The 16,460-nt window shown below is 38.1% G+C and overlaps 1 protein-coding gene and 1 long non-coding RNA gene across 10 annotated transcripts in view; one reads left to right on the forward strand and one right to left on the reverse strand.

Annotated features, from left to right (window-relative positions):
- Positions 1-16,460, forward strand: part of TBL1X (transducin beta like 1 X-linked) — a 196,045-nt gene that overhangs the window by 92,551 nt on the left and 87,034 nt on the right. For all 8 annotated transcript variants that reach the window (XM_085584307.1, XM_085584294.1, XM_021527743.3 and 5 more), the window contains one exon: positions 16,353-16,460. Coding sequence is in view for 1 of the 8 variants with exons in the window: in XM_085584280.1 (XP_085440406.1) it covers positions 16,353-16,460 (108 nt within the window). In the remaining 7 variants the exon portion in view is untranslated. The remainder of the gene's footprint in view (positions 1-16,352) is intronic.
- The window catches only part of LOC146768786 (uncharacterized), a 21,775-nt gene continuing 5,315 nt past the window's right edge, over positions 1-16,460 (reverse strand). The window contains exons 2-6 of one of the 2 annotated variants that reach the window (XR_014956539.1): positions 12,188-12,270; positions 2,956-3,055; positions 2,769-2,825; positions 2,166-2,269; positions 1-178 (exon numbers count right to left, since the gene is read on the reverse strand). This is a non-coding gene — a long non-coding RNA (uncharacterized LOC146768786). Of the gene's footprint in view, positions 179-2,165; positions 2,270-2,768; positions 3,056-12,187; positions 12,271-16,460 lie in introns of both variants that reach the window. The other variant, XR_014956536.1, reaches the window with a different exon arrangement.

Genomic DNA, 16,460 nt, shown 5'->3' on the forward strand with positions numbered 1-16,460 from the left:
TTAGAAGAGATTTGTTGCCTTTAATGGTAGTGACAGTCTAGAGTACATTTTTGGGGTCACAGAGTCAATACAGTGCTATTTTTATGATGGCTTATTTTTAATGTGGCGTTTCTGAAAAGTCACACCAATGTCTCCTTTGGAGCAAAGAGTTACATAGTTCTGAATATCTCAGCAGCTCCTAGAAACAATAAAGGACAAAAAACAGATAATTTAACTTGTGGGTAATGAAGAACTTTGTTCTTCCAGAGTATTCATTGCAATGCAGAGTATACATTGCAGTGCACACAACAGAAAATTACTAAGATATCAACCATGGTGTACATTTCTAGAACCTTATAATAGTATTATAATAGTATTTTAATAGTATTTATAATAGTATTATAATTATTTGATGATAGATACCAGGATATGTTGCTCTTTGTATCAGTTTTTGTTATGTTACAGTTTATCTCACAATTATTTGGTGCATGATGTCAGGTTTTAGAAAGAATTGTAATTTTGAATGGCTCAGTATTTATCTACTGGCTTTTAATCAGACTATGTGCTATTGTATCTTGCGATGTTCAGTAAACCCAAAATGTATTTATAGGTGTGTATGTCTGGCAATTTCTATGGATGATGGATTCACTCTTATTAGACAGTCACTTTGATTTCTTTGATAAATTTTTAATACTTTATGCCCAGAATAGCAAAGGGTAGTTCTCACTGTTTTTTGATGACCAAGCCTGAACTACTAGAACATGTGATCTAAATAAATAAGGCAATATCAAGATTGTTCAAGCCTAGTATAAAAACTTTTCAATTTAGTGGTGAACTGGAACATTTTTCCAAGTTCATCATGCTTTTGGGTATTCTTTATATCATAGCATGAAAGCTTGGATGAGTTTTTATCTTGTAAAATGTGAGTCAGTAGGATCTGAACCCAGCTGAGTTTATGGACTAATTTCCAGCCTTAAAATGTGACAAATATAATGGAGTATTTTATTTGTTCCATTTGCAGTATTACATCACAAGTCAATCCTGTCTGCCTTTTGCACAAACAGTGTATAGCCTGTGAGAATAAAGAGAAAGGATTTGTCACTTCCAGTCCTCTTTGGGATTCACAGCATGTTTTAAGGATGCCCATTGGGTGTTTGTGGAATGGTGGCTTTCATATCTCATACTGTGGCCATTAGCAACCACAGATAAATTTAATCATATCACTCAAAGAATACAGAAATCTGTACAGAATACTAATAGTGTGAATCATGAATTTCTGAGCTCTCAGAGGATGCTCTAAAAAGAAATTGATTAATCACTGTGCTAAAATAATGTAACACCTCAAAATACTTTTACTTGGGCGAACATCATAAGATGGTGGTTTAGTGTCAATACCGGATGGCAGTAGTCTCCATAAAGCAGGTTTGGCTCAGTAATGAGTTTGCTGGTATGTTAATTAGTTTAGAATCACTTAGGATGTCTCTTCTAATGTTCATCTTCTGCTTAACTTTGTGCACCTACACCTGTGTACACACTCAGCACATGAAACCCATTCCAGAATTTGATGGAGTTTTGGTGAATTCACTTCTCCGTGTTAAGGAAACAAAACCAACCTGCTCAGTGAGCAAGGTTGGTGTTGAGACATTTCTCCAGATCATACCACAGTTTTCTTTCTGCCTAGGGGGCAAAGAGCAGCATTTCACATGTCAGTACCGAAGGGTTGTGTGGAGCTTTAGAAGGTTACAGCACTAGGAACCATGGCATGTCCTTCAGAAATCCTGGTGCTGCAGCCAGCGGGCCCCGAAACACAAGCATGGTTTTGCAGCACAGCCTTTGTCATCAAGGCTACTCCATCACTCAAGTAAATCCTGAGCCATCTTGCTGTGGAAAACTGTCAATTTATTGATTTTTCTACTTCTCCCTTTTTTCTTTTTTTTTTTCACATTTTCACCCTGCAAAAAATATGCAGTAGGGAAAATGGTAGCAAAGCAATTGGTAATTCTTCGTGACAAATTGCACAGAAACAGCAGAATGCACGAGATGCTTACTAGAACTACAGTTTAAAAATAAACATCATATAATGAGTATAGTATATAAGGCTTCAAAACAGGTTAACATAATAAGTGGTACTAAATATATTTAAAGAAGTAAATTATAAAAGTAAAATAAATATTGTAGCATCTTACTCAAAACTAAATTTCACAGTGTACAGGGGGGTAGAACTTTGAAGTCTGAGAGATTGATTCCATTTGCTGTTAATGTTCAGCTCTCATGCACTGGGTTTTCTGCCCTGAAAGAAAAATATGAGTTCTCTAGTACAAGCCAGCTTTTCATTCTATTTTGCAGCCTTGTCTAAGCGGTTGAATCTGATAATTCCTTAAATGGGAAATTTGCCAGCTGAGAGAAACCTAGAGGGCAACAAATGGGCAGTGATGACAGAATGTCTTGAACGCTGAGAATGTTGTTTTGATTTCACACAGTTTAAAAATATATTTGTCTAGTGGAAGGTAAAATTTTACACAGACAGATAACACAGGAGATTTCTGAGGCATTACACACATACATGCACACACAGTATTTGTTTGGATTATTTTTTTTCTGTAGGCTTAACCGAGATAAATTAAATTACAAAAGCTCTTTAAAAAAAAAAAAAAAAAAAAGGCAAAAAGGAGGGGGTGGGTAGGAGGCAGGGCACAAAGCAGTGAAATCAAAGCAACTCTGCCTTAAGGCTGTAGAGATTTCCTTATCTTATCCTGCTGTTTCTAGGTATTGCAAAACATATGGCTCACCTTTAGGGGCAGTCCCCAAACAGTGGGAGATGTTGCATCCCATCTGTGCTGCAGCAACTGGAGGTGCAGTAACAAGGTGAATTGAGGACACCAGGATGACTGTGTTTCAACTCATTGCTGGTTTACTGAGGCGGTGTTGGGGGGAAGGTGGTGGGGCACATTTAGTTTGGGTGGGTTTTTTACCTACCACGTGGATGTGCCTTACAAGTCTGGACACAGGTTCTGCTGGAGAAAAATTGTTTTGGGGAAACTTGGTAGACTGAATCAGGAGTAAAAATTTCAGGATCCTAGATATTGGGAAAAGCAGAGAAAGGAAGAAAAGCTAAGCATTAAAGCATTTCTGTCTGCCACATTTCATTCTGGCAGCAACTGAATTGGCTGAATAGGCTCCCATCCCCCACTGTTCAAAACTGTTCAGTGTTGCTCCCACAAGATTTGTTTGATCATGTAGTCACTCTCTAACCTGATTCGTTCACTCTAATCTAGCTTAGTTTGAACACTTTTAACACTAACTCTTTGAACTCTTTAATAAGAATATTTTGGACATAAGCAGTTATTCCAGAAGCACTGAGGGGCAGCCATGTTCAGCAGGAATGTAAAGGAAGAATGAATATGAGGTACCAGGGAATAATGCTACACCAGTGAAGCTTCACTCAACACGAAGCACAGTGACAGACTGAAATTGCACACTACACTGGATAGAATGGAGAATATACCTGGACTTACTCTGATGAAAATTAACTTCTTCATACCTGTCCCCCAAAATTTCTAGGCCAAGCTTCTAAGCCTCTAAGCTTATGCCACAGAATTTTCCTAAATAATTTCAAAGGCCAGGGCAAAAATGACTTAACACCTTTGCATTTCACTAAAACACTTTAATGTAAGCAAAATCTATAAACTGAGATGCAAAACATCTCGTAAGGATCTTTTTTTGCTTCTATCATTGCTATAATAATTATTTTACTTCAGTGAGTATTTTGCTATTAGGTCCTTCTTTTCCTGCTAATGTAATACAAGAAAACCACTTACTATAATGAAGACTGAATATTCATACCCAGCTTTAGGCATCAGCATCCATATACATAAATTGGAATCAAAGTTAAGTGGCATGAACATCCTTGGCATGTTCTGTCTTGATATAAAAAGGATCTTTTTCATTTATTACAGCAAATAAAACTAGCTATCTTCCTGTGCAAGTACTTGTTCTCGTTTTTCATAGTTTTCTCAATTTGCAGAAGGAGAGTTTGGCTTCCAAGATGAAAAGAGACTGATGGGTTTCCAGAACTGCAGGCTATTTCCCTTTTGTTTTGAAGTCAGTGGCAGTTGTACTTCTGAGACCCTGGGAAAAATCACCTTTTAATGCTGACTAAAAGTAACATTCCATACTGTCTGCATAAAGTTCAATGAGGGTGTAATACTGTATTAGGGCATGCATGTATATGCACAAATATGAATAGTCTGCATTGCAATTTGAATTATTGTCCTGATCTGTATGACTTTCAGGTGTTCCTTATTTATTAGTTAGCATCTCAAAAAACAGACCTACTATTCATTGAATGGACCTAAATGTATTTATTTAATAACAGTAATGCACAGGTAAGCATTAGACACTGTGGGATACTTCACGATGATGGAGGTAATAAAAGCTTTTTCCCCTTTCCACTTCTGAGTTCCTTGTAAGGTCTTTGCAAGTTTTCAAGAAAGGATGTTTGCAGCAAGAGGGTCGATGCCTTTGGACCCTAATGCTGGAGTAGCAAGGCTAAGGAAGCTTCAGGGAGAAGGAAAGCAACTTAACTTTGCAGTTTTCTGCATTTCGAAAGTCTTCCCTCCTCAACAAGTTTAACTAATTAGTTGAATTTTCAGAATTTGGTGTGGTTTTGCATTTATTTTGGTTTTTCTGTGATTTGATTTTATTAGAGTTTTGGAACTTGATGCAGATTTTTTTCATCATGGCTTTGCAAAATACTTTAGTAATCTTACTATTTGTGAGCATACCATGAAGTAGAACAATGTATTGACTGAATGGCTTGGGTAACCATTTGCTAATACTGAAATATTGCAGAGTGTGTTTTCTGTGTGTCCCTTCATTAGATAAATACCTCTTGAAGCAGATGGAAAATTGAAATCAAAGACACCAAACATGAATAGATCATACCATTTATGGTGTCAGAATTGCATAAAGCACAGAACATAGGTATATTGAGAAATAATCCTTTATTGAATTCATTAAAGGAATTTATCTTAATCTTTTTACATAAACAAACTTTTCTAACATGTATATTGGTCAAACTTGTCATATGCTATCAAAAGAGGTGAATTTTGTCTCAGTGTAGAGATGTGGATACCCATTTACTCCTGTATGGCATACAGTGATGAGACAGCCACTATCAACCATCAGATTAATCAGAGTAACAAATCAACAGGACCAAAATTTATCAAAGTTATTTCATATAACATGCAGGTGGTAATTTTGAAGGGTTTTTTCCCCTGAAATTTCACTTCTGCTGCTGACTCTTAAAATATTTTATTAAAAAGTTTCATTGTATGGAAATTACCTGTGTTACTGACCATGTCCAAGGACTGGGTTCCTCAGACCAGTGCTCTTTACCACCGAGTCTGTGTGATGTTCATTGACCTGTTACTTCATCCACGTCTTTTGAAATCCTCAGTTTTTTCACAGCCATGTTTACTGGAAATGATTTCATGTTTGTGTTCTTTGTTTTTATTTAGTGTATTTCTCTAGCCAGTATTCTCAGCTGCATTTTTCACATCCAGACAGTATAACCTATTAATCTGTCCTGCATTTTAATTGGTAGTAGATTAAAATTCACATACATGCCTCTAAACTCTAATTTAATTTAATACAAATAGTTTTTACTCCTATATCTCTACAATGATTTAGGTAAAAGGGAAGGTAATGTTGAAAGAGAATCTGCAGTGTAACAAAAGCATTCTGTATCTTTAATCACCAGTCTTAGCTTTATTGTAGTTCTTTAAGCAGCATAAGCTTTATATGATCAGAAGGAATGCCTCGCATTTGGTATCTAAGACCTTGGAACTGTCTGAATTCAATATGCAAGTTGGTGCTCTGGGGTTTTTTATCAAACTCCCTATTTTCTATGTAAATAGCACAACAAGCATATGTAATTTTAGTATGGAGAGGTTCTTATTGTAGGATCCTATGGTAATTCACAACTTTAGAAGGTCCAACACCCAGGCCAAAGCTGGGCCAGCTTTCAGGTTAATTATGGCTATTCTAGGTTTGATCTAGTCAGGAGTCCAAAAATAGAGACTACACAGAAATTGTCTTGCAATAAAATTCATTATCTTTCTAATGCTGAAGACAATAATTACTGAATATAAAAATCATTTTTTCAAATGTGTATTATAAAAGGGTGCTCTTTTTGTAAATCAATATGTTAGGTCAGTTCTGCCATGCTTTTTAGAACAGGGGTTTATTTGCACCCCTAAAATGCTCTACATTCTTGTGTTTGACTGCTTAACATGGCATGTCCTTCCAAGTGTTCACTTCCTGCCATACAAAGTATGGATGTTAGTGGACTGTGACTCCAGCTGTTTCATTCTTAGATGATTCCGCTTTTCCTCAAACTCTTTGTCGATGCATCTATTAAAAGACCTTGAGAATTCAGTGCAACTATATAAATATAAAGCTGCTGTACATTTGCCCCTGATTTACAGGAAACAAGCTGTATATATAATAATTTTGACAGTGCTTTAAAGAGATACTATTTACCTCAAGAATATAAAAGTTGTTGCAGTTACTACCCAGGAAATTCAGCTTCACTGGCAGTATAGCAAGTTTCTTCATAAAGCACACAAGTGAAGGCAATGTTTTGTTCTTTGCCTGGCAAAGACAGTTTCCTAGTTAGGAAATTCAGGACCATGATGTGTTTTATTAAAGACGACTAAAAACGGGAAAAGATTTTTTTGTTTTTACGTTTTATATTGCGGAATGTTCTTTTGATTAGATCTGATGTTTGCTCTGCTCAGTACCACTGCATTTCAAAGGAGTATGTGTTAAGAGGAGTGTGAAATTCTGCATTTCATGTGAATGTATGACTGACAAGTGTTGAGGTTCGTATGGTTTGGGGCAACCCTTGCTCAGGATACCGTCTGCCCTTTGTGGGAGTAGAAAATACACTGAACAGAGAAGATGAGGCTGGGGAGGAAGAGGCTGTCTTTGAGTGACAGGCAAGCTGACTGGCTAATGTGCAAGTGTCAGCGTCTCTGGGATGAGTTTTCCAGTTTCAGGCCAGAGGGAGGGAGTGGGTGGAGAGTTCATGTGAAACAGATTTCTGCTCTGGGGTTCACATGAAGAAATCTCAAACAGTTCAGTATTTAATAACCTGCTTAGTACTTTACCGGGTGGTGTAAAGATCTGTGATTGCATTTTTGAAAATCAAGTTGTGTCCAAGTAGCTGCTGTTCTTTTTGGCCTTGTTCTGAGGCGGTTGGTGCTGCTCCCAAGAACTGCTGGCTGTACCTCATCCTGCTGCTGCTGCTTGATTCACCAGCTAAGTCATTTTACATCACTGAATATATGTTACTTATTTATTTCATTGTTAAAAGTTCAAGTGTAGCTTTTCTATTCACTCTTTAAATTCAGACTGATGTCCACGAGTTAACTGTGACTTGTGGTACTACTTTTAAGAGAATGTATGTTGGCTGTTGGCTTTACTACAAGCATATTGTTTAGGCTCATGTAGAGTACAAGAAGTGCAAGTTTCTTGTTTTATTGTTTTTCATCATCAGTATTTTCTGTGTCCATGATGAGAACATCCAGAGGAAATAAACAATGAAAGAATGCTACTACTCTAGCTGGATCCTGTGATTCCAAGCCAGAATGTGAATTATTGACCACAATGTAATGAATCCTAGAAGGGCACCTTTTAAAACCCTCTTTCTTACTGGTCATTACCAGCTTTATCATTTTTTGTTTCCCATCCCACAACTTCTTAGAAATTAAGCACAAGCATATAACATCCTAGAGTAAATTTTTAATAATTTAAAATAATTTGATGAGAATTTAGCATTTTTACAATTACTTCATTTCCACAGTGTGGCACAGTTTGGAAGACCTTGCCTCCCCATAATTTCAGCCTCTGCAGAGGTCAACTTACTGAAATCTGTCTGGAAATAAATGTTATGGGGATAAAATGGGTTTCATTAAACATTAGAAAATTCTGCCCAAGAAATTATATAAATGTTTTTTGTAATTTTGTGTACTTTTGTACAGCTTGCAAAGTGTATAGATTAATGGCAGTATGATGTTCAGTTCACGCCTATTCAGTGTAACTCTAGGCAGCTTTAAAATGTCTTTTGTCACCTATTGTTCAGAAAGTTGTACAAGAAGTAAGTAGTATGAAGAAATTTTAGGTTGACAGCTGTAGTCAGTCCATCCTTAGGGGTATATGCTGAAAATTGTCCTCTTACGCAAACTTCTCTTGAAACTTCAGAATGGCTGGAAAACTTCCAAAAGTCTTTTCTATGTTTTTGTGCTTCCCTGTTATTTTTGGCATCATACAGTTCCATTATGCATACATTTAATTTTAATTTTCTGCCTGATAGCTCCAGCATTTCATACATACTGGGCTAATCAAAAAAATAACATTGGTCAGTGCTGGGAAGAGATGAGTGTGTTATGTGTCTGCTTCTCTCCCCACTCTTAACACTGGCTTTTCCTTTGCAAAAATGTACCAAATAAAGCACAAACCAGAATGTGGGCTTGAGAAATATTATTAGTAGAATGGGTCCATAGCACCAGTGATTCAGTCATCTGTCAGCCTGATAAATGGATTAGTGTAAGAGGTGTTCCAGTGGGGAAATGAAGCCCATAGGGCTTCCAGCTAATTATATTTAAGTTGTTTAGTACTGCTGGGAAGCAGCATCCAGGCAATTACTGAAAGCTTTGATGCAGTGTGCACTATTAGAGTGTGGGTTCAGAAACTCATTACCCTTTCGTGGTTGTGTTGGATGGATTCTAGGAAACTGTCATGAAACAGAGAGCAGGAATCAATAACTAGAAAGGCATTTTAGTTTGCTTCTGATCCATTTCCTGATTCAGCAACTTCTAGCCTAGAGCATTTCATACAATTGTTATAATGTAAGGGGGAAAATGTGACTTAAATATCTTAATTATCACACATATATACATCTTGTTACAGTGATTTGTAGCTGAGGTTCCATTCAAGGTGAAGTTTCAAAAGGTCTTTTAGGGACAAGCTGCTCCTCTAATGCCATGCCACATGTCCAAAGCGCCTGCCATCTCTGCTCCTCCAAAGTTGATTGTAGTAATTTCTCCTAAAGCCTGACCCTGCAGTATTTATTGATGCCTCTGCAACATCAAGATTGTATTACCATGGTGCCCATGGTATCCCACCTTCAAAATCTCTTGGAAACTACAGCTAACCCAAAACAAAACCGATTATATTGGCTACACATATTAAACCTTGTTTAAGAGAATTGTACTGTCTCTGTCTTTGCCATGGGCTGCAATTCACATTACTGATGGGCTTTGGGTCATTCAGACGTAGGAAACAGCAAATCCTTTCACTGTAGTGCTCTGCAGTTGGGCACCTCCAAGGTGTGCATGCTGAAAGCAGTGCAGTGTTTGTACAACTGCAGGCCAAAGACTTGAAAGTTAATTGCTTAGGTTAGAGTGATGGATCTACTCAGGGCAAAAGTTACATGAATTAACCAAAATTGTGTGGTTTTTTTTATAAGCTTGCACTCACTTTTATATCTGGTAATGGTAACTGCTAAGGTAGTGTAGAGGAGGCTGCATTTTTTCCTCTGCTTTTGCATGAGGTAGAGCTAAATAGCCAAATGAGAGTATTACAGTTCAATGCTTCTGAAAGGGATAATTCTTTCCCACCTATCTGCACTATCAAAAAATTAATAATTAAACTCCTTTCTTTATGTTTCACCACAACAGTCCTAGACTGTGGGTTTTGTTTCATGTTTAAAAAGTTCAGCAGAAATCTCATGATTACTGTCAAAAGAGAAGTTTGGGGGTTTGGTTTTTTTGAAATCTGGACTTGTTAATTAGAAAATTGACATTTGGTTTGCCTGAGGGTTGGTAAAATAAATCTTGTGCTATTTGATACTCACATATCTTTCTGATAAGAAGTATCAGAATTGCTGTGTTGTTCGCCACAGCACCCATGAATCTCCCCGCATACTGCAAAAAGTCCTCTTACTGTAGTAAGCATTTCCAGTCTCAGTACTGGGTTTGGTTGATGACAACTAAGCTTTTCATAAATCCATTGTTATCACTGAAAGTTCTGGCCTATTAAATAATGATGGATAACTCATATATCTCCAGTGAAACTATTGCACATGGTAGAGGAAATATCTTCTACACTCAAATACACAGCTGAAGCAGAAGAAAGCTGAAGCTGTCGAAGTGTCTGTGCAGGCAAAGTGGTGACAGTGGTAAATGATTTTGAGAATTGATGCTGTCAGTTCCAGTCTGCCTCCAAGACTGGTTGGATTCAGTCACTGCTTGGGCTGCTAAGAGTTAACTTGTCTTGGGAGGGACCTGTGTAAAAGGGGTAGCATAATATAGCCAAGTTAACGAGACAGTGCTTCTGAAATTCTTAATTTTATATGTCCACTAACTTCAACAGTGTGAGTTAAGATGAAACATGAGAAGAGTTTCCACCTGCTGTTTTGTTTTCCCTTGAGAGACTTGCTTCAAAGGGGCAGCCCAGGCTGTGAGTTGCACCTGAGGAGAGGCTTTCAAGGCTTAAGCATTTTAAGTTTTTGTGGGAAGATGCGGGTTATATCTGAGGGTAATTTTGTTGCTTTGGTTTAGATATTAGCATGGGGAAGCTTTTTGCACTGTAATGGATATTTATTTCAAAATTGATGTTCAGATTTTTAACTGATTCATGACTTTAGTTCCTCAAATCTGGGCTTTCATGTATGGTATATTTAAAATAAAAAAATCTTTCATAGCTTCCTTTAGAGGAAGCAGCTGTGAGGCAATAATAGATACATAAGTGTCTACAGTGGGAATTTTTTGTCATAGCAAGACATAAACTGGTGTTTATTTACTCTATAAGACCTTAGGGCAAATTCATTAATATTCAGAGATTGTGTGGGATTTTCTGAACAGAGATTGCAGTTCCAGTGCATAGGTACTCGTTGGAAACACGATCAAGAAACCCAGCACGTTGTGTTGTGCTGTAAATGATGGTCCTGGTTTCTGCTCTGGGTGTCTGCATTGTTATCCACGATCCGTGTACACAATAATTGCTGGTCATGCCCCGAGGGAGCCACAGCTGTGATTATTCTGCTATGATTATATTTATACATTATGTTAATCCATAAAGAAACTAAAACCCCAGCACATCACCAGGAGTTTGGCAAATGTTGAAAATTTCTGTGCACTGATTTGTACACTTTTTAGGAATTGCTTTAGAAAGTGCATTTTAGGTTATTTTTTGCAGAAGGGTTGCATAATTATTGATATCCTGTTAGAATCTTCCATATAGTAATGGTATACTTCCATATAGTATAGTATAGTGTATAGTATGGTGTCATATAGTGTAGTATAGTGTCATATAGTCCACTAGGGGTAATTTGAAAATATTGAAGCTGTTTATCAATTTAAAGGAATGCAAAATATTGTGCACTAGGTATCCTGTATTTCTTTCCCAGAGATATAATGCAATCTCTGCTTTTGTAATTCAATGTCTTTTGAAGATTGCCTATTTAGCATTTTAACTTTCCTGTGCCCTTAAAGGCCAGAAGGGAGTGGGATAATAAATTAGTTGCCCAGTTAATGTTTTTTCATTATGAAAAAGTTAAGGGAAATATGCTGAAACATTATAGTAATGGCACTAGTTTGGTTTCTCCTCATCTGTATTGTTTAGTAAAAATAAATGGAATAATTTCTCTGAAACTACACAGAATAGTGCTTAAACAGAAATCAGATTGGAAAAATATTAAGCAGCCAAATGTATTTAGAGGAATTGAGTTGAATTTACTAGAACATCTTCCAAAATGATGTGACTGGTTATTCCAAGTTTAAAGTTGCTGTACTGTTTATGTGCCCTTACCCCAGCCACCTGCCCAGCCAGTAATTTCAAGTGCCTCCTATAAATTTGGCCCCCAATTTCAGTTTCCTAAAGTCCCTCAGGTGCCTGCAAAAGGAAATCTACATGTGAAGCAGGGGATAAATGCACTGGCAGGTCTGTGGCCCAATAAGGGCAGCACCAAATTCAGCCCTCCTTTAAGGAGCATCCTTTCATTGACTTCTCAGTGCAAATGTTCTGGGCAGTCTGTCCCTGACACGAGGCTTTCCTCTGCCCTGGCCAGGGCAGGAAAGGCCTCAGTGCTTCTCTTTAAGTTAAGCTGGCACTGGGGACAGCCATAGGGGGGTTGGTGACTTACTTTATTCATCAGCTGCCCATATGGAAGGTGGTGCCAGGGTTTTCCATGGTTTTACTTCACAGAGATTGTGTCCAATGGAGGAGCTGAGAGATAAGGAGATCAATGAAAATGTTTGCATAGGTTGAACTAATGTGTTTTCAAACATAGTGCAAATCCAAAGTCAAACCTTGTGTACCAGATGTACAATTAGTAAAAAAATGAAAGAATTTTTTCAACTGTTATTTCTGGTTGATATTTAAACATGGTTACATTTCATGACACTTAGCAGCCCAAGGCACAGATTAGCAACAGCACCAATGCTAGCTAAATTAAGACATCCAATTACTTTCCTATCCTTTGCTAAAGGGAGAACATTTTTAGGCTTGCTCACTGTCGCACCAGTGTAACCTTTAGGCTATATCTTGGTTTTATTTCCTTTTCTTCTTCCTTTGTCCCTTTGCCAGAAGCCCATGTTACTTGTGTGCCCAGAGTGAGCCTGCTGTTGCAGGAAGAAGAGGGCTGTAAGCAAACTGCTGTGAGGCCACGGCAGCTCCTGGATGTTAGCTGAGGTGGGGAACTGCCTGGCTAACCCACTGAAATACCCACTAAGAAGATGTTAGCTGAGGTGGGGAACTGCCTGGCTAACCCACTGAAATACCCACTAAGAAGGTGTTAGCTCAGGTGGGGAACTGCCTGGCTAACCCACTGAAATACCCCACTAAGAAGGTTTCTCTGCCCAGAGGGACAGGACTGGCAAGTAGTTAATAACCTGAGGCACTGTGTTTATTGGTCCATGCACAGATTCAGAGAGCATCATTTGTATTGCCTGCCTTCAGTCATCTGCCTGATGTCCCAAGTGACCCTTGTGAAGAGAGCTCCTGCTGCCCCTCTCCTGTGACTGAGTCCTTTCAGCTCATGGAGGACAGAGTAAGCTTCCTAAATTAGAAGTCAGAGTATTGCAGCAGAATTTAGTCCGCCTGTCTCTGGAAGGATGGCAATAGTTGTGTGACTCCACATGGCTCTCTCCCTCTCACTGTATATGTGTGTATGTATACACATGTATGTCACTAAATATTTGCTGGCACCAGCAGCTCAGCATGCACAATGCTCATCACTACCCAGTTTAGTTACAAAACCAGATAATTGGTTTTCATCATAATATATTTAATTTATGAGCAGGAAAGGATGGCTACAGCACCAAATCTCCCTTTCTTTGTATTGCAGACTTGGCCTGTCTATATGAAATAGAGTAACTTCTGTATGACTGCAGGATGTCTTGTGTTTTCTCAAAAATTCATCTTCTGGGAAAGTTCCACTAAAGCTTAGCAACAACAAATGGAGAGTCTCTGCATTCTCCTTTGGATAGTTGCACTAATGGTTAGTCACAGGTGATGGAAAGTGTTTGCTTTATTTCTCATTTGAATTTCTTGTCAGCTTCCAGATGCTGATTTGTTTTCTGCATACTCTTTGCTAGATTAACAAGCCAGTTGGTACTTAGTATATTCTCCCAATGAAAATACTTAGATGCTGTAATTAGGTCATCTGTCTTTTTTTTTTTTTTTTTTTTTAATAAACTACACCAGTGGAACTCTCCAGTTATTTCATATTAAATATCTACACTGTTCTAATCACTTTTGCAGCTGTCTTCTGTGATCTCTGGTGATAGATTATTTTTCAATTTCCTTGTAAATTGTGAAGATCTTATCCTACTGTAAGTAATTATAGGTTGTAATGCTAATATTACCAATTAATGTTTAAAAGAACATTTTTGTCTTTGCCTACTGTTTATTTTAAAGCTTATATTAGTATTTATTTCTATATGAAATCAGGTTTGAAGAAACTCATTGTTGAGTAAAACATTATGGGTAGGGCCATATGATTAGTATGAGTATCTGGTATTCTACAGTGTCCTTTGACCTCCATGAATCTTGCAGAAGTCTTCATTCCAGATGAGCCAGTTATTTCCCTGGTATTTGACATGAGAGTAGCCTCAGTATGTCTTAGTTACTATTGCATACCATAATGTTGGTGTACTGAATAGAGAAAATTTTAATATCATAATAATCTTAACAATTTTCCCATAAGACATGGGAAATCCTCTAATTGTTGCTTGGATTTTCAGATTTTATATTTACACACAGTTATGATCCTTGAGTATATTGTATTTTGCATAAGCATAACTTGCTTCATAGGAAAAATGAGATGGGAGACAAGTTGTTGATGCTGCAACCCTGGCAATGCTTAAGGCCAGGTTGGATGGAGCTTTGAGCAACCTGGTCTAGTAGGAGGTGTCCCTGTCTATGGCAGGAGGATGGGAATGAGATAATTTTTAAGTCTCTTCAAACCCTAACCAGTCAATGATTCTATAGTTAAAAAAAAAAAAAAGTGAGATGGAGAATGAGAACAGTCAAGTCAGAATGCCATCTGAGAATTAGACAGGTGATAGATATGTAGCCACATAGATGAAGATTTATATGCATTCAGTAGACTAACTCAGAAAAACTGTGGATATCCAGCTGATGTATTGCTAATAGTTTGGGATGCTTCAGTAGGCAAGTGTTGTCCCTTGTGTAGTCATTCACCTCTGCTTAGGATAGATGTACCTCTGTAGTTGTATTTGGTTAGATGGTGTATTTATGTCACAATGAAGTAAATGAGAACGTGTGGTTGTACTGCAGACTGAGAATTAGAACTGGATTTATGAAAGCTTTTCCTGATGATGTGTTTAAATATGTTATGAAATTGATTATATAATCAAATTATACTTAATGCATAGTTGTTGTGTTTTAACTTTAGCTGGTAGCTAAGTACGAGGCAGCCACTCACTCCACCCCCCTACTCACCCCAGTGGGATGGGGAGGAAGAGAGTAAAACCCATGTGTTGAGATAAGATTAGTTCAATAACAGAAATAAGTAATTAATAAGTAAAATATAATACTAATTATAATATTAATAAAGATAATGACGATTAAAAGGGAGATAACAAACCAAGAGAGAGAAATTAAGCCCAAAAAGGACAAGTGGTGCACAATACAATTGCTCACCAGCTGCTGATGGGTGCTCTGCCCAGCCCCAAGCAGTGGACAGCCCCTCCCAGCCAGCTCCCCCCAGTTCATATGCTGGGTGTGACATTGCATGGCTTGGATTGGCCAGACCATGACAGCTGTGCCAGCCATGCTGCCACCGTTTCTTGTGCACCTGCTCACTGGCAGAGCATGGGAAACTGAAAACCCCTAACTTAGTGTGAGCACTGCTCACCAACAGCTAAAACACTGTGTTACTAACATTACTGTCATCCTGAATCCAAAATACAGCACTGTACCAGCTGCTAGGAAGAAAATTATCCCAGACAAAACCAGGACAATAGTTTTAAAAGCTGTCAGACATTTGTGTGGAAAAGTAATTTTAAAAGTGTCCAGTGACTTCTCATTTCACTTTGCAGCATTTCATTATTAAATTATATAGACAAATATTGACAAATTTGCTTTAAAAAAAAAATAGACAAAATTCCTTTAAGACTTAAGGCTTGAAATGGAAGAATAAGAAACTAGTCAATATACGTGGTGCTCAAATGGCAAAGGCAGTAAGAAATCAGGTTTACTCATCATGCTTGTTGGCAGGCTTGGAAAAATCTTCAAATAGGTTTATTATTGCAGATGAATGCCAGGTTGTCTTTTGTGTTTGATTTTCATAAATGCTTGCCTTCAGCCTTGCCCCAAAAACATTCAAGAAGGTGACTTCTTTTGCCTACTTATATCTTGCACAGAGGTGATGCTTAATCAGTTTCTCGCTGGAGCACTTTTGTGTCCCACTGTTCTGAGGCAGCACACTGCCATTTCAGTCTGTGCTCAGCAGTGGTTCTGGGTGGATTGCTTGCTGTTGGTATACTTGACCAGAGAGACTGAAAATTGTTGAGTCAAGCTCGTGGTATATTAGGATCTTTCCAAGCTCCTGAAAAAGTGCATGGCTTTGCAAAGTGCTCAAATACTGTGTGTCACTGGGGATTGCCCTCACCTTTCTAATTCTTTTGGTGATGGATGTTGGGTTTTTTCTCCTTACAGTTTAACTAAAGCTCCTAATCTGGGAGCTCAGACCTTGTTGAAGGGCAAAAGCAAAGGAGGTCAAGTGCTTGTGTTTTGCTGAGGTGATGGACACTGGTTTGACGGGTGCCTCTGTCTCATTGCAGCCCCCTCATCTGTCAGATGCGGTGATCTCCATGGTAACTCAAACCCCCAGACTCTTGACAGCAGCCTGCGAGGAGCAGCATTCAGCAGCTCAAGGGTCTCAGGACCAG

This window comes from Lonchura striata, chromosome 1, assembly GCF_050655825.1.
Source record: "Lonchura striata isolate lonStrDom1 chromosome 1, ASM5065582v1, whole genome shotgun sequence".
Taxonomy (NCBI): Eukaryota; Metazoa; Chordata; class Aves; order Passeriformes; family Estrildidae; genus Lonchura; species Lonchura striata.